Source organism: Aquarana catesbeiana, linkage group LG06 (assembly GCF_042186555.1).
Source record: "Aquarana catesbeiana isolate 2022-GZ linkage group LG06, ASM4218655v1, whole genome shotgun sequence".
NCBI classification, from domain to species: Eukaryota; Metazoa; Chordata; class Amphibia; order Anura; family Ranidae; genus Aquarana; species Aquarana catesbeiana.
In genome coordinates this window covers 359,039,592-359,065,567 of record NC_133329.1, presented here as the reverse complement: position 1 = coordinate 359,065,567, position 25,976 = coordinate 359,039,592, and the positions used below count along the sequence as shown (strand labels likewise).

The following is a 25,976-nucleotide window of genomic DNA, read 5'->3' as shown; positions in this document are numbered from 1 at the left end:
GGGCGCTTTAAAATTTTTTTTTTTTTTTTTTATTTATTTTACTTTATTTTATTTATTTTTTCACTGTTTAAAAAAAAAAAAAAAAAATTGGATCACTTTTATTCCTATTACAAAGAATGTAAACATCCCTTGTAATAGAAAAAAGCATGACAGGTCCTCTTAAATATGAGATCTGGGGTCAAAAAGTCCTCAGATCTCATATTTAGACTAAGATGCAAAAAAAAAAAAAAAAAAAAAGTTGTTTAAAAAAAATGACACAAAAAAAATTGTGCCTTTAAGAGAAGTGGGGGGAGCCGACGTAATGACGTCGCTCCGGCCGTCCTATGGTATAGAGACGGGTGGGCGCCATCTTGGCCTCACTCGTCACTATACCGAAGCACTGACAGGTCCCGATCTCCTCCGCCTCTACCGACGGCTCCGGTAAGCGGCGGAGGGCGTGGGAGAGCGGCGGGAGGGGGGTGGCACCTCTCCCGCCACCGATAACTGTGATCTCGCGGCGAACCCGCCGCAGAGACCACCATTATCGTGTACAGAAACGCCGGCCTGAAAGATGGATACCTCGGTTGTGGCAGCAGCTGCTGCCGTTACCGAGATATCCATCTTTTAAAAAATGACGTATATATACAGTGGCCGGTCGTTAAGTGTGGGCATCTGAAGCCAGACTGTATTTCTTCCTGGATCTAATCCTTGCAGATCTCGCACATGCTCAGTGCAGCGATGGGCCACGGCCAGGGAGGAGGAAGTGAAAAATGAATATAGCAGATATACAGTAGGTGCTGAGAAAAAAAAAATTTAAATATCCAATTCGTTTACAGTGCACAGTTTAGTGAGGGATGCTGAAGAGTTGTAAAAGTGGGTGGAGCTCCACTTTCATAACCGACTATATGAATTCATCTGTTAAGTCGTTGCTAGGACAGAGGGAGGCAGTGCGCCTGTTTAGGTTTGTTGCTAGTACAAAAGCTTTAGAGGCACTTTACTAAGCTTGAAGCTGTTGCATCAAGTTGTAAATATCAATGTTTATTTAAAATATTTACCTGATTTAAAAGAAATTCTATATTTCTTGAAATGTAATACTGAATGTAAGAAGTAAAACAAAATTATTATTATTTAACAGGATTTATATAGCGCCAACAGTTTGCGCAGCGCTTTACAACATGAGGGCAGACCGTACACTTACAATACAAATCAATACAGGAGGAATCAGAGGGCCCTGCTCGTTAGAGCTTACAATCTAGAAGGGAAAAAATAGATACAAACCACAATATATGCCCAAATTTAGCAGATGTGTATGAGTTGGTTAGTTTGACAATAAAGCTGGCCATACACTGATCGATATTGGGCTCATTCTGTAGAGACTGGCCAAATCTTGATTAGTGTGGCGCTGTCCACTCCTGTTCGACAGGCATCCGCTGTTTGACTTTTTTCAAAGGGACATACTGGAGAAATTTTGCCAGTCAGCAGCTGCAGCCATTGATCAATGTGTTCTTATGCAGCGGGTCCTGCTGTCAGAATACAATGTCCCAGTGAAGAAGGTTTCCTCCCATTTTTTTCCTTGTTTGTGTTGATGGAGAAATCTGATTTTGTTACAAAAAAAAAAAAAAACTAATCGTCTGACCAATTTGCTTATTTTCATATTGTTTACATTGTATAAAGACATACAAGGTCTTCTATCATAAATAATACACTGTTTAAAAAAAATTGAAGATTTTTTTGGGCTTAATAAAGTTCACCTGTCCTTTAATTTACAATGATAAAGTAACATGCATTAAGGTTATCAATAGTTTCAATACAATTCTATTAATTTGGATGCCTTATGCAGAGCCGGTGTTTTCTTGTTGTATTGACCTGTCCATTTTTTTTTTGCTTATTTGATAATAATCCAAAACTGCTGCCAGCCTGAAGTCATATTGCAGACTGTTCTTTCCCCTTTGTGAGTACTTCTAGGATAATGTGTTTAGCACCATATTGATTTTTGATATTCACTGCATGGGAGTTGTCCTATGGCACCTGATAGTGCTGTACATTTTGTGTAAAGCGATCATTTATTTCCCTTGTTCAGTGTTGTGTGATGCTTTGTGATTGGATTTGCTTTGTAAGCTTACATTGTAATGTGTTGGAAGACAGGCTTTGTCAGCTAAATAGAATCACGCTGTAATATACAGCAAAGTGTTCAGGCTGGCAGCAAAGGCTGTACTGCTAGGACAAACTTTATGTACAATGTCTCTTGTATAAAAGCTTCAACCAGTTAAGCAGCTTCAGCAGGAACAGGACGAATTTCGATTTGTCTATGGGCAGGCTGGTTATACTGAAGTTGATCCATTGATTGACTTCAGTACAACCAGCCTGTCAGGTGTTTTTTGCCTGATTACTGCTGGCGACTATAGCCGCCAGTAGTGATCGTTGTGTTCTGACGGTGGGGAAAGCGGTCTACCGGCAGTACGCAATAGTGTTGCGGGAGGGATTCCCCCATCGACACAGTCCATGTTTAACCTGAGTTGAAGAAAAGAAAATTGCATGTATGGCCTGCCTTAGATTCTAACCATTTCTAGTGTAAATTACAAAATTAACGCCAGCTTCCAATTGGCAAGTATATGATCTGTGTCTATATACAAAGTACATTTTTTGGCTAAAGAGCAACATCCGAATCAGAGAATGCAAAAAAAATTGAACTGGCAACACCAAATCCCGCCTAATTAACCGGACTCAACATGGGAGACTAAAAGTTTTATAAAAATTGTATCTTTATTCATACAAGTTAAAAACATATTTATAAAAACAGACCTGTTTACCGGAAACAGTTTCTACATTGATGCTTTGTTATCCCTAAACTTATTAACATAACGGTCTTCCGGTACCAAAATATTTTGCAAGATTGTTTGAAGGCAGAGATGCCTATGTTTTCATGAATATTTTTTAAACTTGTACGAATAAAGATACCATTTTTAGAAAACGTTTAGTCTCCCATGCTGAGCGGGATCTGGTGTTGCCGGTCCCATATTTTTTTTTTTTTTTTTTTTTCCCATAATCTGTGTCTAGTGTATTTGTTAGTATTTTTGCTGATTTGTACCAGCTTGTAGCTAATGACCGAGTTCTTCTATATTAAAATAACTTTTCGAGTAATCACAACCTTTATCATACGTGCCTGATTAGTCATGCGGATTCCAGAATTATAACATTTCTAGCTAGTGCTAATGCCTTAATTATCCAGAACCAACCATCATGTTCTTATGCTCGCTAGATAAACAGTCTCATGCAATGTTGCCAATATTTTAACATCGAAGGATCCATCCAGATTGTGGGCTTGGTTGTAACGGAAAGTATAGTTCATTTTGCAATATAAATTCTACATTTTTCATGATGCCCATATCCAAATATATATATATTATTTATTTTTTTTAAACTGTCCTGTGTCAGTTTTATGTGGTCACATTTCAGGAGTAGATTACCGTATTTCCTCTGGCAGGTTAAACATAGCACTCATACTTGCCTTGCAGAACTGCTTCCAAGAGAAAACCAAAAGGTACATTTTACAGAGTACTGCTGAAGTACAATTAACATTTCTAAATGTTTCCTATACCATAGCAAATCAAACATGATACCTACAGGTCTTGTCCCGCCCCCAGCCTGTGACTGGATGGTGAAAGGAAAAGCAGCAATCTTTCCCACTATCAGTATGTTACTTGTACTCAGCACATTGTGCTGATTTTCCACCCCCTATTCTGACCTCCGCTGTACAGTTATTGTAAGTAGATGACAGCAAGCCAAATTCAGGTATTTACACTGCTTGCATTTTTTAAAATTCTTTATTCAAGACATTGTGCAAATAGATATGGTACAGACCTTGGTTACAGCCTGCATTACTTGTTCCATCAAAGCAAGTGCGGTCATCATTTATAGTACACAGTATCATGGAACTAGGTGAATTCATAATTGAAAGACAGAAAAACAATCGTTACCCGTAGACTATGTAGACATAAATTAAGAAACTGTTTTTCCCTGAGATTTGCACCTGTCACTAGAGAAAGTTCTAAACATTGTGTATCATCTACACAAACCTTCTGTAATACAGGTATCTAAACGGGACGTGCTTACCACCTCAGGGAGCACAACGCCCAGAACATTTTACATACGTTAAGTACAGGAAAAAAATGGGGCTAATAAGAGGGATAATCCCATGTGGGATCAAGGGACGCAGCTATCACTATAAGAGGGGAAAAAAAGGGTTGGGGGGGATAAGAAGGAAGGTAAAGGGCAGAGAGGAGAAGGTGAAGAAAAGTAGAATCTCTGGGGATGTCCATCACCCCCAGCATATCAGAGAGGGAAGCATCTCACATCAGTCCATTTAATCAGGAGGATTCAGCATGTCGTAGCATGCCAAAAAGTAAAGGCATCCATAGAATCCAGGTGTCCGTGAATTTGGCCTCTCTGTTGTATTAAAGTATAACTAAAGGCAAAACTTTTTTTTTAGTTTTGGATGGAGTGCAGAGGGATTAGAATGTTAGTTGTTATTGCTGTCTGTACCCCCATTTGTGAGATTCCCCCTCTCTTTGTCCTGTTTGCTATTCTCATTGAAAGTAAAAGAAAATCCCACATTTTGGGTTATCCCCAGCAAAGTAATAGAGGGGAAATCTTCCAATGGGGACACTGGTTCTGGTGGACAGAAAGTGAGGGAAAATCTCCACCATGGGACACAGATGGCGAAAAAAAAATCTGACAGGAGTTACAACCCCCCCATTACTCAATCCAAAATGAAAAAAAATGTTTTGTCCATAGTTCTACTTTAAGTGGTCATCGATCCTTCCATGGTCCTGATTTCAGTCTAGTGAACAAATAACTCAGCAACGGGAGTGAGGTTTTGGTTCCATCGGCCAGGAATACATGCCCTTGCTGCATTCAACATGGGCAATGTCAGCAAACTTTTCCTTTATCAGGATCTGATTTACATGGAATAAGTATCCTATAGGGTTTGTACTAAGGTCCATGGACGTCAGTTGATCTCACATTTTGGACACCTGTTCATTATGTCTCTAAGGCAGAGAATTGCCAGAAATGTAGAGTGCCCAGTCCATTTTAACATCACCAGCACATTTTTGAGACCTCCAGGTAAATTTTGTTCAACTTCACTGGGATATCAATTTGTAACCCTGTTCTTGGAACCGGTTGGCTAATGAGGATTTATGGGTTAGCTAAATGGCTATATAAATCTGTGCTTTTGGGAGTGTCACCTATAGTTCGGATTCACACTTGCATGTATATGGAAGGACAAAATCCTCTCCGGGGCCATAAGATTGTAAATTTTGGCTAGTATACAAAACGTGATCTAGAATTGAGGCCAAGTAATGCTGCAGTTGGTAAGCTGCCCAGGGGTCCAGAGGCAGCTGCATTAAATTGGAAGTATATTGGCCACCCATTCCGGGTCACAATGTGCACACACCAGGATCTGCTTATGTTGCCCAGATGTAAAAGTTGTTTATTGTCCATTCTGGGGGAAAACTTGAGATTATGTAAAACTGGTGTGAAGGGAAAGGAATGGGTTGACATCCCTCACCGGTAGAAGGTTTGGTAAATCACTGCAACGGTGGCTTCTATGGTTGGATGTGTCTTGAGGGATCTGTAACGTTTACTGGGAAGACAGTGCTACCTGTGACAATTGTTGTTGGATTTGTACCCATATTTAGGTTTTGGATGTTCAGCACCATGTTACCACTCAAGATAAATGTAAAGCCTTATAGTGCCACGCTGTGTTAGAAAGTCCTACACTGCTTGCGTTTTAAGGCATTCACTTTTTTTTTTTATTCAGTGGTGTATTGAATACACCTCTGCATTGCTTTTGTCTTTTATATCCACCTGGAGTTCATCTTTACATTTGTTAATGTTCTACTTGATGACCTCCGATTTAATTTGATTTCCATTTTTGACATTGTTTCTGGATATCTGATTTTAGAAAGGTCATTATCTTCAATATGTTTGTTTATTGATGTAAGCAATAGCTCTGGCAGTGTGACATATTCATGCTTGCACATTGACTGTGGATTTAATGTAAATTTGTACATTAAACTATTCCTCTATGTCCTCCCTCAGAGAGTTTGCCTGGCGTGACCCCGAATTGCCTGAGGTCATTCACATGCTTCAGCATCACTTCCCATCTGTGCAGGCAAATGCAGCCGCCTACTTGCAGCATCTGTGCTTCGGAGACCATAAAACCAAGATTGAGGTAAGCCTAAGCTCCACTCTATATTGTTGAAAGCCCCCCCACTGACACATGGTCATTGTGACTGTCATTTTATGGGCTGTGAACTCATGTAGAACAGTTGTGGCTATAATTGTATCACTAAGGTTCGGTATACATTTTGTCTTAATAGTGTTGATGGTTCATAAAAACTAGTGAGATCAGGTGTCATGTCATGAGTGCGGCTTCCCAAAATGGCTGCCTCTAAATGTAGACAAATCTGTACAATACACTTTTACTGCCTAAAAGTGCTGCGGCTTAAAAGGCAGCTTTACACTGATCCTCCTTTAGAGCGTTATTTGGAACCTCTGAGGAATCCAGTGCATTGTCCAATGTTCTGAAAGTTCAGTGTATGCATAGGTTTAAGAAAACTCCCCAAGTGTTGGTTGCTCAAACACTTGTAGGTTCGATAGGGGATATGCCTGTTCTTCCCATACTCAGTATATTCTAGCTGGGCATTAAGAATGCATGCCATGTAAAGCAGCAGGTTTTAGGAACCCTTGGGGCAGAACAGATGTATCTTAGGAAAAACTGCATCATCTTCCTTCTATGGAAACAAATAGGCTGTTAAGTAAAAGATGCTAAGTGGAGCTCAAGCCACAACATTTTTTTCCTTTGGGATGGGTTTACTTTGCTTTATGTCTTGGAATCACAATGGGAAGTAAGACATATGGCTCCAAAGACATACAAAAATTCGGATGAGTACTGTTGCATGCTAAGACCATTTCCCAGAAAAACATTTTCTTTCGCAGAGGTTTTTAAAAACTCAATTCAAACCATGAAATGGGTTTGATTTTCACTTAAAAATAGAATCAAAAGCTGGAGCAAAGATATTTGCAGATGTTATCCATAGCACTCAAATTGCCCACTTTGTATTGTCCTTTGGGTAATGTATCTGTTATTGCTCTGAACAACATTTTTTTTAAAATATTTTGCTCTGTTGTATTTTACAAAAGATTCCCATTGAAGTATAACGATATTTCAGCTCTATTTTTATGTTTTAGGCTTGTTTGTCACAGTGATGGGTTATCTGATCACTAAAACAATATATTTTAAAATGCACAGGAACCACTCAATAGCCTCTGTACAAATAACTTGTGTCAATGAAAAATAGCTGTTCTGTGGTCTCCATTGAGTTTTACACTCTATCTGAATGATAGCAATCTTTTCTCTGTCGTATAATAAGAACAGAAGGGAAAGACTGTTATTGTTTTGGAGAAAAACATGCCTCCTGCTGCACACAGTAATTCAAAAAGTAAACTGGCATTAGTTATGTTCTAAAAGCCACCGTGTTAGACATTCTACTGCTTTGGAAATTCAATGTTTGGTGTCCGACAAGGGAACAGTCCTTGTTGCACATAAAAGCCCTTCCTTTATTCCCCATACTGTGATGTGAGGTCTTCCAAATCCTACAACATATGATGCTATGAGCTGCACAAATATTTCTTTGCCATCCGGCACTGCTATGTAAGCTCTTAAAGTTCTCCTTTATCTGCTTTGTGGTTAGAAAAGTATGCCATTCACAGCATAAATATTCTGAAATTAATTGAGCTCTTTGACTGCTGTAAAAGTACATTTCTAAAGGCTTTCTACATGTAATATTTAATAACGGATTCCAAGAGAACAATGGATTATCTGAAGAGATGGCACAGCAAACATTGCCCGCTTTGCAATAATAAAACCTGCTACAAGCTACATAATAGGGGTGGAGTCACTGCTGTGATCATTGGCGGCTGGTGAGTTTTTCTTTGGGGGGGGGGGGCAGACAAGCACCCTCTCCGGGCAGCCGGCGGCCTGGCATTGACATCACACCCCCCCTCGCACAGACACCGCCCCCCCAGGCGGCCCACGCTTTGACCAATCTTGAAACAGGTCTCACGACCTGCCTCCTGATTGGCGAGAAGGCACTTTAGTGTGAAAATAGCGAAAATGTATTCGTCACACAACTGGGTGGGATCGGGGCACCCACCCTTTTTTTTAAGCCATTTAGAACCTCTGGCTCTAATCAAATGCTTCAAAAAAACACTCCCCCCCCCCCCCCCAACCCCAATATTGGAATCCATAGTCCAGCACCCTGATATGTAGATCAGGGGGAGGGAAACATGGATAGGGTGGGCGGTGCGCTTTATGGACGGGCCGCCACTTGCTGTGATGAAGCTTTGACTCCTACAAACTAGGGGCTTTTTCCTCTGTTGTATAAGCAAAAATACAATGCTAGATGTAAAAAGCAGGCTAAAACTCTACTTAGTAGCTCTAATGGGAGCTTAAAGGGGTTGTAAAGGCTCCTGTTTTTTTCCCCTTAATGCATCCTATGCATTAAGGGGAAAAAACACCTTGCAGTCACTGGCCCCCTAGCCCCCTGTTTTACTTACCTGAGCCCCGAATTTCCATCAGCGCATCCCCGCCCGTCCCTCTCTCCATGGGTTCCCGGCTCTTGATTGGATAGATTGATGGCAGTGCAGCCATTGGCTCCCGCTGCTGTCAATCGAATCCAATGCCTCTATTCGAGAACGCGTCCTCAAGGTAACCCCCTCTGGAGAGCACTTTTCCAAGGGGGGTTATCTAATGCAGGGAGGAGCCGCAAGAGCCACTGAGGGACCCCAGAAATGGATGTCGGGGGCCACACTGCAAAAAAAGCTGCACAGTGGAGGTATGTATGACATGTTTGTTGTTTAAAAAAAAATAAGAAACGATCCTTTAGTATCGCCTTTACATTTTTAACAGGCCATTTCATATTTATCTGATTAAAAACTGTAGATAATTGCTATAGATTCCTATGAAAGTAGACCTAATTGAATTAGATGTTGATGCGAGCAGTGCATCGCGAATCATTTCTTGAATGCTCTTTACATCTATTATTTCCTCCGTAGGTGTGCAGGCTGGGAGGAATAAAGCACCTGGTAGACCTTCTGGATAACAAAGTCCTGGAAGTTCAGAAGAATGCCTGTGGCGCTTTAAGGAACTTGGTTTATGGCAAGTCTACTGATGAAAATAAAATAGCAGTAAAGAATGCTGGTGGGGTCCCTGCACTCCTTAGACTACTGAGAAAAACCAGTGACCAGGAGATACGGGAACTTGTAACTGGTGAGTCAATTTCTTGCTTATCAGAACTGCCTTCTAGTCCAGCAGTGCTCAGTCTGCAAGGCCTTATTACCATGCAACTTCTTTGAACCTTTTCACAGACTTCCACATTGTTGTCTCTTATGTAGGTTACTATTTTTTTTATTTTATTTTTTTTTTCAAATGAGTACTGGTATTGGGTAAAACACATGCTATAGGCCAACCTTGAGGACCAGAATTTAGCATAGCTGCTTTAATCCAGTTTCTTCAAGATTTTGGTTTAGCTTGTACCACTATTATTGCCTTTGCAATGTCTTACATAATACTGTTACTGTTAAATGATACCTTGCGTACATTTATTCAATTGTATATGGCATTAATGTTTGGGTGAGATTTTCTTGGATCATATTTCTTTGTTCAGTTTATAGGAAGTTTACCTTGGATCTAATTATTTTCCCCACAAAATGTTATATTTGGCACCAAAATGTCTATACAATTTCAACCCAAGGAATGATCAGGACCAATGTGTATGGGGATGTTTCTCCATTAGGTTAATATGCCTGTTACCTGTTTATCTGATCTTAAAAGAAAAAGTAGGAGTAAGTAACATATTCCCCAGACAGTCCAATAGATAAAGCAACAGTTGTCACATGCACAGATTCGCAGAATCACTTATACAAGCAGTTTTAATATTCGACGCCCAGTGGATTACCCAATATATTCCCAATATATTCCAATACCCCCCTTCCTCAGACTGTCAAAATCATCCTCATCACCAAACCTATTAGATAACTTTATAAGCTGAAAATTACCTGGTTTTACTTTACATATGGAAAGCAAGGAACAGCGAAAAGAAAATCCTAAGAATATAATCCTCTTTATGTAAAATCACAAAAAAACAAGCAAGCTGAAACTAGTGAGATTTTTGAGTGATAAACTTTTAGGTCATGGGGACCTCCTGCTAAAACCAATTGATCATCAGGGGTCATTAGGAAAATGCCCCTTATGTTGGACTTCAGTGTGAAGAATGCCACCCTTTCAGTGGTGGTTAGAATACCACCCTTATACTTAATACACACAAAGAGAATATCAGACAAAAAAAAAAAATCAGAGTGATCATACGATAAACTATTCATTAGTACACAGCTTTCAAGAGAAGATCACGACAGTTAATGCGAAAATTGCTGAAGGGACAAGCACGAAACTTTTCTGTATGACAAAAACTGAGGCAATGGACGGCACGTCGCGCCAGCACTGCTAAAGTAAATATCTCCTAAATTGTGCATGCTTAGAGGATATTGACTGTACCTACTGGTAAGCCCTATTATAGGCTTTTACCTGAAGGTATAAATCAAGAAACAGGACTTTGCTACCACTTTAAGTACCTCCGTTATTTAGTTCCCATACCACCAAGGTGTATGAAACTCCTGGCTTAAACCATGCAACACATTTTTTTTTATTATTATTTCCAACATTTCTATTGATAGATTTACTGCACATAATTAGCCCAGAGAGTGAGCAACCAATCAGAAACCCAATGGCATTATTCTATAGTAGGTAAGATAACAGAAGCAAAGGTGTTTGCTAATGTCCCTATGTTGCTTGGGCTGAAATTTATATAAATGAGTACCAACATAGATTTCCATGGTACTTCATGCAACTAATTTCAACATCTTTCAGCACTGCAATGTCTGAATCCTGGTGAGAACAGTTAAACTGTATTATGCCCTTGGTTATTTATATGAAAATAGCACAGTAAACGCCGCCATCACTAATTAAAATGTTTGAAATGTGAAGAGTCCTGCGGTTGCGGAACTGCACTGTTCGCAACCATTGTCTGGGTAATTTATTCCCTATGCAATTTTCATTATTACTATTATTTATTTATAATCATCTCTGACGCCAAGTACACTGATTATCTAAAGCATTAGCATTCAATTTCCAGCTCATATGATATTGGCAGAAATAATTGAGTGCTGTTTACGAATTTCCCAACCTAATGTTCCTATTTTTCTTTCTGTCGCAATTTACAAATGAGCAAAGTAGTATTCATAAACATTCACCAGCTAATGACTGATTTAACTCAACTGGAGTGTTCTTGACCACCGACCACCCCTTCTGTGTTTCCTCGTGTTGGAGACATGTGGCAAAGTACACAAGCTAATTAATATGTTTTATGGATGTAATTATTGAATTTAACCTATAACACCAACACAGTTTCATGGTCTGCTTTTAAAAGCTTCAAAGAGGCAGTAAAGACAGACAAGGAGGCTTATCCAGTGCAGCCGTGCAATAGTCTGTGGTGAATTTCAAAGTGCAATAACCCATCACAACCTGATTTTAGTTTATTGGTGCTAGATCCACAATGGATTAATTCTAGTTGCAGTAAGTTAGTGCACGATGGCCTTAGCCGACTAAGCAAAGTGGATTCAAATTAGTCTTTTTCACCCCTTCATTATGCTTGGAGCTGGAGGACCTCTGCAGGTCATGATTTCAGTATTTGCCCAAGTTGTGGTTAGGGAGGCAGAAACATTTTAAGAAATCCTATAAACATGTTGAGAATCACTAACCTGGACAATTTTACCTCCTATTGGTAGGTACCCTGTAGAAGTGTTTACTATTCATCTGCCAAAATAACTTTGTTCTGCTAAGCAAATTCTTACAGTGGAATTCAGCCCTGCAGAGTTCTCTATGGACTACAGAACTTCTCCCTGTTATATTATAGAGATAATAGGCATATAGGTTCTGTATTCAAGCAGAAGAGAATGGCACAGGTCTGACAGAACAGCTTGGGATTTCAGTGCAGCAGAGAGAGGCTGTGTCACCAGGTCAAACGGGAATTTGGGAGCACACTGGATATTAGCCTAGGCGTTCTGTGCAAAAGTGGGAGTGAGTACCTGTCAAAACCAGGTACCCGCTCCCCCAGCCCCAAAAGAAATTGCCAAGTTTCAAAGAGGGAGGGGAGAGATTGCCCTTTTGGGTGATTGGAGAAATGTACAGTATGTGTTTTTTATTTTGCTCAGACATACGCTATTATATAGCACACTTGTCATAACACACACAAAAGTTAGAGAATGGCATGTGTACCATATCCAGCAGTAACATTGAACGCCAGGATAGCAATTGATCCTATCCAACAGTTATGTTCCTTTAGTAAAATAAAAACAATGGTCTTTTTAACTAGCGCTGTTTTGCCAAAACTCACCATTTAAACCCCAGAGACATCAAGAAGAATCTCCAATGCCTGGACCCTGTGAGGAGGGATCTCATAGGTGGCAAAGCTGCCTCCTATTGGTGTTCATTGCATCATTTTTTGATAAACCAGGAGTCTCCTGACTTGTCTGGGAAAGTGTGGGGTCATGGGAGGCGGGATAAATGAGCAGTCTCCGGACCTGTCAGTCAAACACCACAGGTAGAGTGAGCAGTTCAAACCGGAAGTCTTAGACTCCCTGGTCCACCTACTACAGCGAGGGAAGAACAAACTGTTGCTGCCCCTGTAAAAAAGGACTGCAGAGGGGAAGTTACAAGACGGGGCCAGGGGGATAAAGGACATAGTGGACACTGGTTTTATGAACCACTTGTCCACGAAAGGGGATGGGGCTTTTCTTTCAGCAAATGTTTTATTCGGTTTTAAAGTGGATGTAAACCCCATTCATGAAATCTGACCTGCAAAGCTATAGGTGCCGTGTCTTTCTGCTTTTCTGTTCCGCTGTAAAACTCTGTATATCATCTGAGGCTGTTCACATCGCTGGGTATATGTGAGGGTTTACATCTACTTTAAGTTTACCAGGAATATACAGAAAGTACAGAGAACACCACCAGAGGAGTACAAGAAAAAACCACAAAAAGGGTTACAGTGCAACAAAATAAGTAATGTGCATTAGTGGAGGAAAAACCTTGGATCGCAGAGACTACAGAGCAAGCACCATAAGTCCCTGTTTTTAACAATGTGAAAGGGAACCCAAAAAGAGTCCAGTTGAGGAAGGGTAGGAATAAAGAGGTAAAGCAATGGTGGAAAAAGAAGAGGTAATAAGGAGCAGAAGAAAGAAAAGCAAAAATTATCAAAAATGGGGGATTGGGTAAAAGGAGGGTTTGTGAGGTCCGACCAGGCATCCCATGCCACCAGCCATCTAAAAAAAAAAAAAAAAAGCAGCGCGTTCAGAGGGATAGAGAAGATGGTTCAGCTGCTGCACATTTGATTACATTTCTTTCAGTCAGCATTAGCCACCTGTTTTAGGAGAACTTCTATCTGTAAGAAGAAATTTGCAGCTGGATATTACAAATATAATTTTTTTTTTTTTAATGTTTTTCTCAGATTGTCTATATTAAGTTATCAGATAGTAGAAGCCAGTCAAGCATATTAAGCTTCTTTTTTTTTTTTTTTTTTTTTTTTTTTTTTTTTGTTTAATAAGTTTTTATTAAAGAAAAACAGAGCAAAGACAAACATAATGCACATAAAAGGTACATATTTAGAAGTCAGAATGATAGATTTAGGTTTAGACTGTATCGGCTATAACAGTAAAATATGAACCATACACCCAGCAAGTATCTATATATTTATAAAGAGTATTATTGCAGTATTTAAGTAAAAAAAAAGAAGGGGAGGTTCACAGTCTTTGAGTCTTTAAGTCAAACATAATGAAAAGTGATCTGTGCATTAGTTTAGCAGAAGTAAAGACTAAGAGGAAAAGTGAAAGTATAGATAGAGAGAGAGGATAGAGGAAAAGAGAGAGCAAGAAGTAGGGATGGGGAGGGGAAGGGGTGAGGGATGAATTGCTGGCACACATGTTATCTCATTGAAAAGAACCTGAACATCGGAATATAAACAGCTACTCCTAGTAAGTCAATTTAAGGGGTTTGTGTTATAATTTCTTTATAAGTGGAAGTGGATTGAAATTTTATCCATGAATCCCATGTTATAGAATGTTTCTTGGAGGTTCATATTAAGCTTCTAATGTTCAAACAACTTAAGTTTTAATAACAAAAATGTTCACTGTTTGTTAGCTTCCTATAGCCAAAAAAAGTAATTCCTCTGAAGCGCTCAGCATTATGGAAGCAATGTTCTTCCACACTTATTTTTTCCCATGACCCATTGCAGCTACTTCACCTGTCTGCCAGTCTTTAAATCTTGACTGTGACTCCACTGTGCTTTTGACATTCACTATGTGTCCTGTACATAAACCAGCCATATTTAACAAGTACATTCCTCAGCATTAAACCTTGGCTTTTTTTTAGTCAACAGCATTTAAAGCTGTCTTTTTTGCAGAAGGAAAATATAGCGCGCTTTCCTTTGGTTAGCTGCTTTGCATTCAGTGGAAACAAAACTGTGCGATGGTCAGATGTCTTCCAGCGCAGCCAGGGAAAAGAACATTGTCTAATGATGAGAGCAGGCAGGCAGCCATCTTCTTGTGTACGTTTATTTTACTTTTACAGATGTCATGTTGCCTAGCAACATATTAGCCTCTTCACACTCGCTGATCACTGATAGGTATGCCTGCCCGTTTTATTTATTTATTTTTGTTCTGTATAAATTAAATTAAGCTTCAGAGATTTAGATGCACAGGCCATACTATTGCAAATGCACAGGAGCACTTAACACACCGGCATCTGTGGTCTATAGGTGAGATCTTCATTCATTTTTCTGTGACCGTTTAGCATAATCAGTTACAATCTCCAGCTCAGGTAAACAAACGCAAATGTGCCCGCTGAATTTTTCTACAGTGCCTGATGCTGTATACTTTGATAGCCTGCTTCTAGCCTCCTAATTATGTTCTGCTATGCTACAACCAGATGCAAATCCCTCTAGTCTTTTTCACTGAAACTGAATGCATATTAAAGGTCGGCAAAGTACTTTCTGGATATTAATAAACTTCAGAACTCCTGAATAGAATTTACTCACTGTAAAAAAGAATAAAGATGTAACCTAACTTAAAGGGCAACTCAAGGCAACAGGTGTAATCCTTAATCTGTTCCTGCTGCTGGCTAAAATCAGTCAGCGCAACATGCCATTAGAAGAGTATGTCTGGGTACAGTTGAAAACCATTACTTTCCTTTCAGAATCAACATTTTCTATGAGACACTATACCACAAAATACTCCCACAAATGGGGGCCATTGATTGCAACCAAGATTTGTTCATTTGCGCACACACAAAAAAGTATTTTTCCTAACAAATTCATTCAACACCATGTTGCCAATATGAATACACCACAATAAAAGTCTTAGGAGTAAAGCTAAATTTTAAACAACAAAATCCTAACTTAGGGTCCTTTAGGGCTTGTCAGCCCAGCAGACTCCGCTTGCTCAGCAGGGGATCGATCCGCTGATCCCCGCTGGCAGACGGATGACAGGTCCGTCTCCGCTCACTGTGCTGAGACGGAGCTGTCAGAGCCCCGCTGTTCTCTATAGGGATATCGGATGCAAACGGACCGCCTGTCCATTTTCATCTGATCTGCCAGACAGATGGAAAATGGGGTCTCCATCTGTCTGGATTTCATGGACCGGATCAGATAGCGGGTGTCAGCGGACATGTCACCACTGACATCTGCTACCCCATAGGAGTGAATGGAGGCTCCGATTAGGTCAGCCTGAAAAATGGACAGACTGACCTGATCGGAAATCCCGCGTGAAAGGGGCCTAACAAGAATTCAACTACAGGTGAGTCGAATTATTCATTAAACAGGTGTCCAGGAGGCAGTTGATTATGAAAGGGCATTACTTATTGAAGAAAACCCCTTCCCATTTCATGCTGTCAGCAATGGCACCACATGAAAGAGAAATGTCTCAAGGCCTGAGAAAGAAAATAATTTCTTTACACAAGAAAGGTGACGGCTACAAGAAGATCAGCAAAGCTTTACTTATCAGCCAGAATATTGTAGCAAAAGTGATACAAAAATTTAACAAAGATGGAACTGCAACCATCTCGCAGACGTCCAGGCCATCCACGGAAGTTAAAACCTCCACAGGTGCGTCTTCTGATGAGAAGGGTTGAAGAAATTCACCATGCAAGTTCACTGCAGTTAGCTAAAGAAGTAGCCAACCTGAGGTGATTGTTTCCTGTTACACAATACGGCACGCACTGCAGAGGAATGGCATGCATGGGTGTTGTTCATTAAGGAAGCCTCTCTAAAAAGCCCATGCACAAAAAAGCACACCTAGAATTTGCCGGGGCCCATGCTGAAAAAGAAGACTACTGGGACTGTACTCTGGAGTGAGGAGACCAAGATAAATGTTTTTTGGAACTGATTGCTTCAAAACTGTATGGCGTCACAAAGGTGAGGAGTACAAAGAAAAATGCATGGTGCCTACAGTGAAACAGTGGTAGCAGTGTCTTCTGTGGGGCTGCATAAATGCTGCTGTGTCGAGGAGCTGCATTTCTATGATGGTATTGTGAATTCACAGATGTTACTGCTCTATATTGAAAGAGAAGATGCTACTATCACTCCGTGCCCTTGATCGTCGTACAATTTTCCAACATGACAATGATCCAAAACACACATCTAAGGTCACTGCTGCATTTCTGAAGAAGAACAGAGTGAAAGTGATTCAGTGGCAAAGTATGTCTTCTGATCTGAACCCTATGGGGAATTCTGAAGAGACAAGTTAAGCATCACTCTCCATCCAGCATCCAGGCTCTAAAAGAGGTCGTTCTTGAAGAATGGAAAAAAGATAGATGTTTCAATATGTCGCCGATTTGGTGATGACCTTTTGTGGTCATACAAAATACTAGATGTAGTAGTTTTCATTGTGGGGTGTATTCATTTTTGCATCAACTAATTTGAGTAAAACTGAAGATTTTATAGTCTAGTTATGTTATTAACCTTACTTTCATGTAATTAGCTAAACAAATGTTCTAGAACACTCAGTTTTGTCAAAATTTTGGAATTTGTTTTGTGTTGATTGAGATATTACTTTACAAAAGGGGTGTACTCATTAATGCTGAGCTGTATATGTGTATATATATTAGGGTTGTACCGATACCACTTTTTTAAGACCGAGTTCAAGTACTCGCCAATTGCCATTACGTTTTTTTTTTTTTTTTTTTAAATGTCATGTGGCATGGGCACTAATGAGGTGTGGACTGTCAGTAGTTTTTTGTTATTATTTAATTTTTTTTTGCCTTTTTTTTTCATTTTTTTTTTTTTTTTTTTTTTTTACAATGCTTTCTTTTTTTGAGGGGGGAGTGGACCGTGTCAGTTGTCAGTGTTTTTTTAAATTTTTTTTTTTTTTGTTTTATCAACCCTTTTGGGGGGGGGGGGGGCGCTTTGGTGAGATGTTAAAGGGGTTGTAAAGGTAAAAGTTTTTTCACCTTAATGCATTCTATGCATTAAGGTGAAAAAACATCCGACAATACCAGCCCCCCCCCCGTTTTACTTACCTGACCCCTCGAAAGTCCCGCGCTCGCCCCCGACATCCTCTTTGCCGCTCAGTCAGGCCGTTGATTGGTTACAGTGGATGGGTTGAAAGCAGTGCAGCCATTGGCTCGCGCTGCTGTCAATCACATCCAGTGATGCGGCGCGCCGGGGGGCGGGGCCGAGTGATACAGTGAGCGGCTATGGCCACCGGCTGTATCACGGGAGCGCACCCGCAAGCACTCAACACTATGCGAAGGAGCTTGCATGAAGGTGTTGAGTCCTTGCGGGGGGGGGGGGGGGCTGAGACAGCCGCCAAGGGACTTCAGAAGACCAGGTTCTGGGCCACTCTGTACAAAACGAGGTGCACAGTGGAGGTAAGTATAACATGTTATTTAAAAAAAAAAAAAAAATTATCTTTAGTGATCCTTTAAGGGGTCTAAACAGACCCCTGACATCTTCCCTTTGAGACAGGGAAAGGGACTGAGGACACAGATTCAGCTGCGCTGAAGATGAATGGAGAGACAGCGGCTCCTCTCCATTCGTAAACTGTGCTCTGTTATGAATAGACAGTGTCAGTGACTATGTCCAATCAGAAAAGGAAGGAGCCGGTAAATGACATATACTGACTCCTTCCTCCGCTCTCCATCCTGAACCATCTGGGAGGGGGGGGGTGGCGGCGGAGGAGCACAGAGGGGACCAGAGGAGAACACGGGTGGGGGGGGAACCGGCCTGGAGGAGGACACACAGGAGTTAAAAGCACCGATCACCCTGTGTGGCTTTCAATAAAGCAGCTGAAAGCCGCGGAGGGGGGGGGACGGGGAGGGGAAGTGACTGTCGGGTGCTTTAAAGCCACACAGGGAGTTCGGTATCATCCCTGACTATACAAGCACTCGAGCAAATGCTCGGTATCGGTACAACCCTAATTGTACTGCTCACACACACTGTATCTTACAAGTGAGTACACCCCTCACATTTTTGTAACTATTTTATATCTTTTAATGTGACAACACTGAAAAAAATTACACTTTGCTACAATGTAAAGTACTGACTGTACAGCTTGTATAATGGTGTAAATTAGCTGTCCCCTCAAAATAACTCGACACACAGCCATTAATGTCTAAATAGCTGGGAACAAAATAGAGTACACCCCTAAGTGAATGTCCAAATTGGGCCCAATTAGCCATTTTCCCTCCAGGGTGTCAGATGACTCATTGGTGTAATGTGTGTGTGTGTGTGTGTGTGTGTGTGTGTAAAAGGTCAATGAGTTTCTGGACTCCTGACAGACTCTTGCATCTTTTATCCAGTGCTGCAATGACATCCTGCAAAGAGGGTAATTGAACTCAGGTACTCCAATCAGGTAAATTAGATTAGATCTGTAGTTTGAAGGTTCTTTGCCTTCTATAAAGGGCACTGAGTTCTGGTTCACACTTGTGCGCTGCAAATGCATAGCAAATTCTGTGTGGATTCCGCACCGCATCCAAATTGCACCCCGTTCATGCGAACCACTGCGGGTGTGTATGTTAACACCTCAATTGGTTTGCAAAATGCAGTACGATTTTCAGTATCAGATCACATGGGTGTGAAAAACCAAGCAAATCCGATTCTGGTGTGGCCAAAAAAAGGGTCCTTTGCGATTTGAGCCTTACAGAATAATGGCTCAAATTGCACTGCTGAAGAATCATATGCTATTTGAACAGGTATACGGTGCGATTTCTGTTCAAAATCGCATGGAGCTTACGCACTGCATAGTGTTAACCGTCAGTGAAGGTTTGGTTACTGACCATCTACTCTTAAATCAAGGCATTTATTTAAGTAATGTTGTCCTCAATTATTACATTTTACATATACATTCCCTCTTAACATTCTAAAAATTTTGGTACAAAGCATGGTGAGGGTGTTTACAAATGAAATTAGGGTTCTGCAGAAAATTGGCAAAAATAAAGAGAATGCAATGTTTAAACTATAAAATGTAGAAATGACACAGGAAGATATTAATGGGGGCTGTTCTAAGGTTAACTGGGGATGAAGCATGAAAGAATTTTATAGAACATTAAAAAGAAAGAAAAGTACAGGTTTGCTGCAATTTTCAGCAATGTAACAATGATTACATTGTATCTGTAACTATAACCTGCTGTTAGGCTAGGGCTACTTTTTGATTGCATTACAAAAAAAACTTATGCTAAGTTTTTTTTTTTTTTTTTTTTTTTTTTTTTTTTTTTTTTTTTACTGTCTGCAGCTGTGCACAATTGTGTGCATTTTTCTCTCATGATTGCACGTGGAAGCAGATATGCGCAATCAATAGTTATTGCTTAGTAGAAGTCGATTTTTCTCCTAAACAATGCAACCTATTAGAAGAACTCCGTTACTATCTGTTACTATTACTATAATGATGTGACTGAAAGTCGCACACAAAGTGCTTTCTGTTAAAGCAGCAAGGAAAAGGCAATGGGATCCAGGAGAGGGGAGATGAAAATGCCCCACTGGACTGCAAAATATGTGGATTGTCTTGGCACAACACTAGACAGTGCTGAATAAAATTTAAAAAATGTTTACACCTCCTCAAATATCACAACACATAAAAGACACGGTCCATATACATTTAGGGATCAATGCCCTAGGACATTAAAAAATATATACAAATGCCCTCCACCGGATCGGTATATATCTAGCCTGAATGTTGATATGCATACATATACAGTGTTCAATAAATGCTGTGCAGACAGGCTTCTCCAAATCCAGATATCTGTCAACGCGCTTCGCAGTAAAGTTGCTTCATCAGGACCAAGAGGGTATATAGAGAAAAGCAATTAAGAGTATGGCATTACAGAATCTGGTAGGCGGACATAGAGGCACAAAAGGGGATCCCCATCTCCACTGGTATATAGTATAATGAAGTGGATGGATGTGCGGGCAGAATATGGCTTCTCTGATATAAGCAATCCCAGAGACTCTGTATAGATTTGAGCCAAGACAGGATAATGGTAGCGTAAGGTTATGTGAACTCTCCAAATCACAGTATATAGCCCCAGAGGATACTATTCTAAAAACCGGGTGTTTTCCAGGTGCTTACATGTACCAGGAAGAAAACATCACATGAAACCCATCAAAGCTAGGCATCAGCTGCATAGGGGTCAGCTATTCAATTTATCTTTCCTATATGCATCCCTGGGATACAGATGCATATAGGAGAGAGAGTTTGAATAGCCGAGCCCTATGCTGCTGATGCCTAGTTTTGATGGGTTTCATGTGATGGTTTTTCTGGTATATGAAGAAGCACCTGAAATACACCTGATTTTTGGAATTGTATCCCCCAGGGTCTATATACTCGGCGAGATCACATAACCGTACACTGCCATTTCCTGTCTTGGGTCAAGGAGTGGAGTCTCTGGAATTGATCATATCAGTGACGCCATCTTCTATCTGCACATCCAGCTACCTCATTATAGTATATACCAGTGGAGATGGGGATCCCCTTTTGTGCCTCTGTCCGCCTGCCAGACTCTGTAATGCCATACTCTTTTTAATTGCTTTCTTCTATATACCCTCTTTGTCCTAATGAACCAACTTTACTGCGAAACAGGTTGACAGATATCTGGATTTGGAGAAGCCTGTCTGCACAGCATTTATTGAACACTGTATATGTATGCATATCAACAGTCAGGCTAGATATATACCAATCCAATGGCGGGCATTTGTATACATTAATATATATTGATCCCTAGATGTAGATGCACTGTGTCTTTTATTTGTAGTGAATAATTAATGAGGTGTAATAAACATACATTTTATTCATTACTGTTTAATGTTGTGCCAACAAATTCCACATACTTTGGAGTCCGGTGGGGAGTTTTCATCTCCCCTCTCCCGGATCCACTCCCTTTTCCTTCTGATAATTTTGGATGTGACACTGAAAGTCTCTACAATTTCATTTGCTTTCCATTACAATGTGTTCTAAAGCAGGCAAATCAACTCTAGTTGCATGATCAAGCCGTAGTTCCCATTCACACTTGTGATCAGGTGCGGGACTCCCAGCGGGGTCCACGAGATTAGCTGCAGGCGGGTTTCCCCATTGAATGAGATAGGAGGCTGACTGTTCCCACAGCTATTCCTGACCAATCACATGTAATCGATCATGCAGTGATTTACCTGCAGATAAACCACCCAGGATGCAAACTATGTCCAGGATATTTTTCTTAAGAAAAAAAATATTTATAATGCTATTGCTGAAAGTGACAGTTTCTAGCTGTTGTCCTGACTCTTTGGCTTTAGTGCTTTCAGAATCTTTAACCTGGAGCTATCTTTCAGGTCAGGAATTGTGGCATCGACTGCTGCAGTTTTTTTCCAGGTTGTGATTCAAGTACTAAAACCACAGGCAACCAGGCATTTTCTAGAGCAGTCAGCAATGACCACATTTCTCTCATGACAGGTGTCCATTCTAGTGGAAAATTCCATTAAGTGATCTTTTTTTTAGAATGCAAGAAATTATTATTAATAAGAGAGAGACTTGACAGAAAATGGATAGTTTTCTCCCGCACATTGGCTTAAAGGCAAATTTATTGTTTCCTTGCAATTTATGTAGATTTATTGATTGTAATATGTGAATGCACATTTAATATAGCCCTGAGATGAAATGGGGAAAGTAATGCTGTATTTATAGTTTTTTTATTTCACCGCTATATGCAGGCACAGTAGTGTCAGATGGTTTCCTGTACAGCATTCCCAGATAGATGCCAATAATGTTAGACCTTTTCTTCCCATAGGACTCTGTGGTGAACAAAACTGCCCTGCCCAGTCAGTGTTGGCTTAAACATTAAAATATAGTGGCAAATGTGTGTGTGAATCGCAAAACTGGCTGAAATCCTGTAGGTCGGTGGTGGACAGAATTACCAAAGGAAAAATAAAAAAAACAATTGCGCCTAGGATAAATGGTGAACTAACAAAAACTCTGCAGCAGCTGTTTCAATCTAGTGATAAAGGTGAAAACTGTGTCTTTAGTGAAAAAAAGGTGGATCCTACAAACAAAACAGCGCTAGCAAGATGCCTAATATGTAACGTTAAATGGTGAAACGATCCTCTACAAAAGGGAATTAACATTTAACAATCTAAACAAAATTATATATACGATAGGTGTAAGATATTTATCCAGTAAAAAAGTCCAACAAATGCATGGTAAATGTAGCAAAAAAGGTGAAGTGAACATCCTTGCTCAGATATAAACGTGCTGTATATCCCACAGTGAAAAAAAACAACAAAGGTTGGTACTCCCAGCCGATTCATAAACAGGTGACATTCCTACTCCCCAAATGGAGTTGACCCTCATTACCATATAGCAAGAGAGGTCAAAATCACTTTGTGGTCTCAAAGATCCGTGGAAACAGGAACCAGCCCCCGATGGTAACTACTGATCCGTGGTCACAAGGAACAGCCCAGAGAGGAATCCTCCACTCCCCTACACTCTGCGAGGTCCAACCAACGATCAGATCTCAGCGCTCCACTCACGGACTCCAGCCGATAACTCCCTTCCACTCTCTGTGCTCCAGATAGACAATGGCATTTAAAAAGAAAAGAAAAACGGGCTCCACGTAGTGTAAACCAGCATGGTTTATTGAAAAGTTCTCAGCAAACAGCTGGCTAAAATCACTAAGGGGATATTAAAGGTCCTCACAAATTCTCCAAACAGCGACAAGCTTACTTTATAACATCTAAAACTTGCTGTAAAGCACCTAAACCTTTCTCTAACATACCGTGTATCCTAGCTTGACATGTTTCGCCATGGTAAATTACATCATCAAAAGCTCAGATGTGTGAGTAAACTTATATACACTTCAGGTAGGGTTTCCTGGGAAACACCCAAAATGAATTATTTTGTAGGTGTACAAAAACTCCACTACTATACTTCATCCTCATGGATGAATATAACCTAATGGCTACCTACCAGATAATTCATAGAATGCACTTCCACTCCTACATTTTATTTAAAATTGGAAATAAATATAGGAACATGTAGATCAATTTGCCGAAATTAATTAAAAAAGGCATAGGAAAAATTGCCATACCTAGACGGATCCATACATACCTAGAATCACCAAAGGGCCCCTGTGTGAGTCCAATTTTTGAACTGCCCCTCTCCCCCCATCCCATGCCATTGCTGACCAAGTAAAAACACCTATTTGTTTGTACAGGGGCCATGCACAGAAGGTTCACAACACCGCTGTTAATTGCAAGGTGGCAGTCCAGTGCTGTCAGCTACTTTAAGGCGTAAGTTCAAACATTATGAAAAAGATTTGGGGTTTACATACACTTAACAACCTCAATACCGGGCACTTTCCCCACTTGTTACCCTGGCCAATTTTCTGCTCTCAGTGCTGTCACACTTTCTTTCGCTGCCAGGTCCGTACGGACCTACAACACTGCCCCCAGGTAGCCAAGTACGGACCTCTTTCTCCCTCTCCTATAAGCTCATGGTCACTATAATGACCATGAACTTATAGTAGAATTGTTTAGCAAACTCTGCTAAACTACTATATAACTCTGATCAGCGAATTACATCCTGCTGATCAGAGTTATTAACCCTAAATGTTACCGCCTCCCCCCCCCCCCCATGCTGCCGCTTCACTGTCCCAAGCCTCCTATCCCCTTCACCTCCAGCACTGAGTACCTGCACCCGATCCGCCCCCCCCACCCACAAATTGTATCCCCTGCAGCTACCATTATGAGCCGGCATCCCTCCTCTGCTGCTGGCTTCGGTTGCTGCTTGTGGGGGTCCAAATGTGTACCCCTAATCACTCTGATCACCCCCCATACTGGCCTCCACACCCCCAATCCATCCATGCTGGGAGCAGCATCTCCCTTTCCCTCCCGCAGCTTCTGCTCCAGTAATCTGACAGGCAGGGGATCGCAGCGGGGGGGGGGGGGGGGGTTGCAGGTGATGTTTGGGCTTGGGGCGGCTGGATAAACATGTGTTTCCCACCTCCTTCAGTGTAACACCCTGGGCGCATGCAGCGATCACTATGATCGCACCTATATGCCCACTGACATCTGATAATAGTAACCGTGAGTGTTACTATGTATCAGACTGTCAGTTTATGAATAAATGGAATCTCTATACAGATTCCTTATTCATTCAAGTAAAGTGATACAGAGAAAAGGACTATCTTCAGTCCCTTTCTCTGTCTAAAAAAAAAAAAAAAAGAGATATAGGGGTCTTTTTAGACCTCTGATATCTCGCCAAAAAAAATTGTAAAAATATAACTGTAAAAAAATGACAGTAAAAAAAAACCCTAGTAAGACCCAGTGTCAGCAACCCCCTACCACCCCACCCCCCCCCCCCCCCACCCCCCGTTCACTACGCGGTGACGGCCCAACACCCCCCTCCCCCCGCACTCGCCCCCCCACGCGATGGCCCCCCCACACACACACTCACCCCTCCTCAGCTTTCTCGGGAGAAGCCAGAAGACCATAACCATAGCGAATATTCGCTATTGTCAGAAGTGGGTGGGTTTGGGGTGCAATGCTCTGCGCCCCAAGCCCAACCTTTTTCAAGCCAATTAGCCTCAGGATCTAATCATGTGGCTTAAAAAACTCATTCAAGCGTATGTGTCCTGCGCCCTGCAGGGGAGCGCACCGCCCCTAATGGACTGGCCGCTTCTGGTAAGATCCCTTTCTCATGGAGTGGAGTGTTTAGCAGATCCGCCTGCTCAGCGGGGGATCTGTCTGCTGATCCCCGCTAAGCAGGCGGATGACCAGTCTGTGTCAGTCCTTTGTTCTCTATGGGGCAGTCGGATGGAAACAGACCGCCTATCCATTTCCATCGGATACCATCTGATCCGATCTGGAATGGAATCCCCATCCATCTGTTTTTAGCAGACAGGACTGGATCAGATGCAGGCGGGTGTAAGCGGACACATGTCCATTTACATCAGCCTCTCCATAGAGAACAATGGGTGGTCTGATTGGGCCCGCCTGAAAAACGGACAGGCAGACCCGATCAGTGTGCTTGTGTGAAAGGGGCCTAAGGCCTTGTTCAAACAGGGCATACATAGTGTACCTTTACAAGGATGTACAGGTGTTCCATGCATCGCTATGCAGGCAGTCCCATTGATGTCATTTGGGATGTAGCAACTGCATGAACAGAGCCGTTGCTCCCAATTTTACATCCATGTAGGTCTGCATGCATGTCCCTGAGCTCACACTGTCTGCGTTCGAGGTCATGTACCCACACGGATGTCAGATTGGAAAAAGCAGATATGCCTGTGCAGCCATGGTATCCCAATTGACATAAATAGGCCTCCCTGTGCGGGTAAACATGGCCCTCAATGGGCATATGCTTTAGTA

At 41.2% G+C, this 25,976-nt stretch overlaps 1 protein-coding gene across 8 annotated transcripts in view; it reads left to right on the top strand.

Moving 5' to 3' along the window:
• The window catches only part of PKP4 (plakophilin 4), a 471,675-nt gene that overhangs the window by 370,960 nt on the left and 74,739 nt on the right, over positions 1–25,976 (top strand). For all 8 annotated transcript variants that reach the window (XM_073634112.1, XM_073634111.1, XM_073634115.1 and 5 more), the window contains 2 exons: positions 6,082–6,214; positions 9,100–9,313. In XM_073634112.1, the coding sequence (XP_073490213.1) occupies positions 6,082–6,214; positions 9,100–9,313 (347 nt within the window). The remainder of the gene's footprint in view (positions 1–6,081; positions 6,215–9,099; positions 9,314–25,976) is intronic.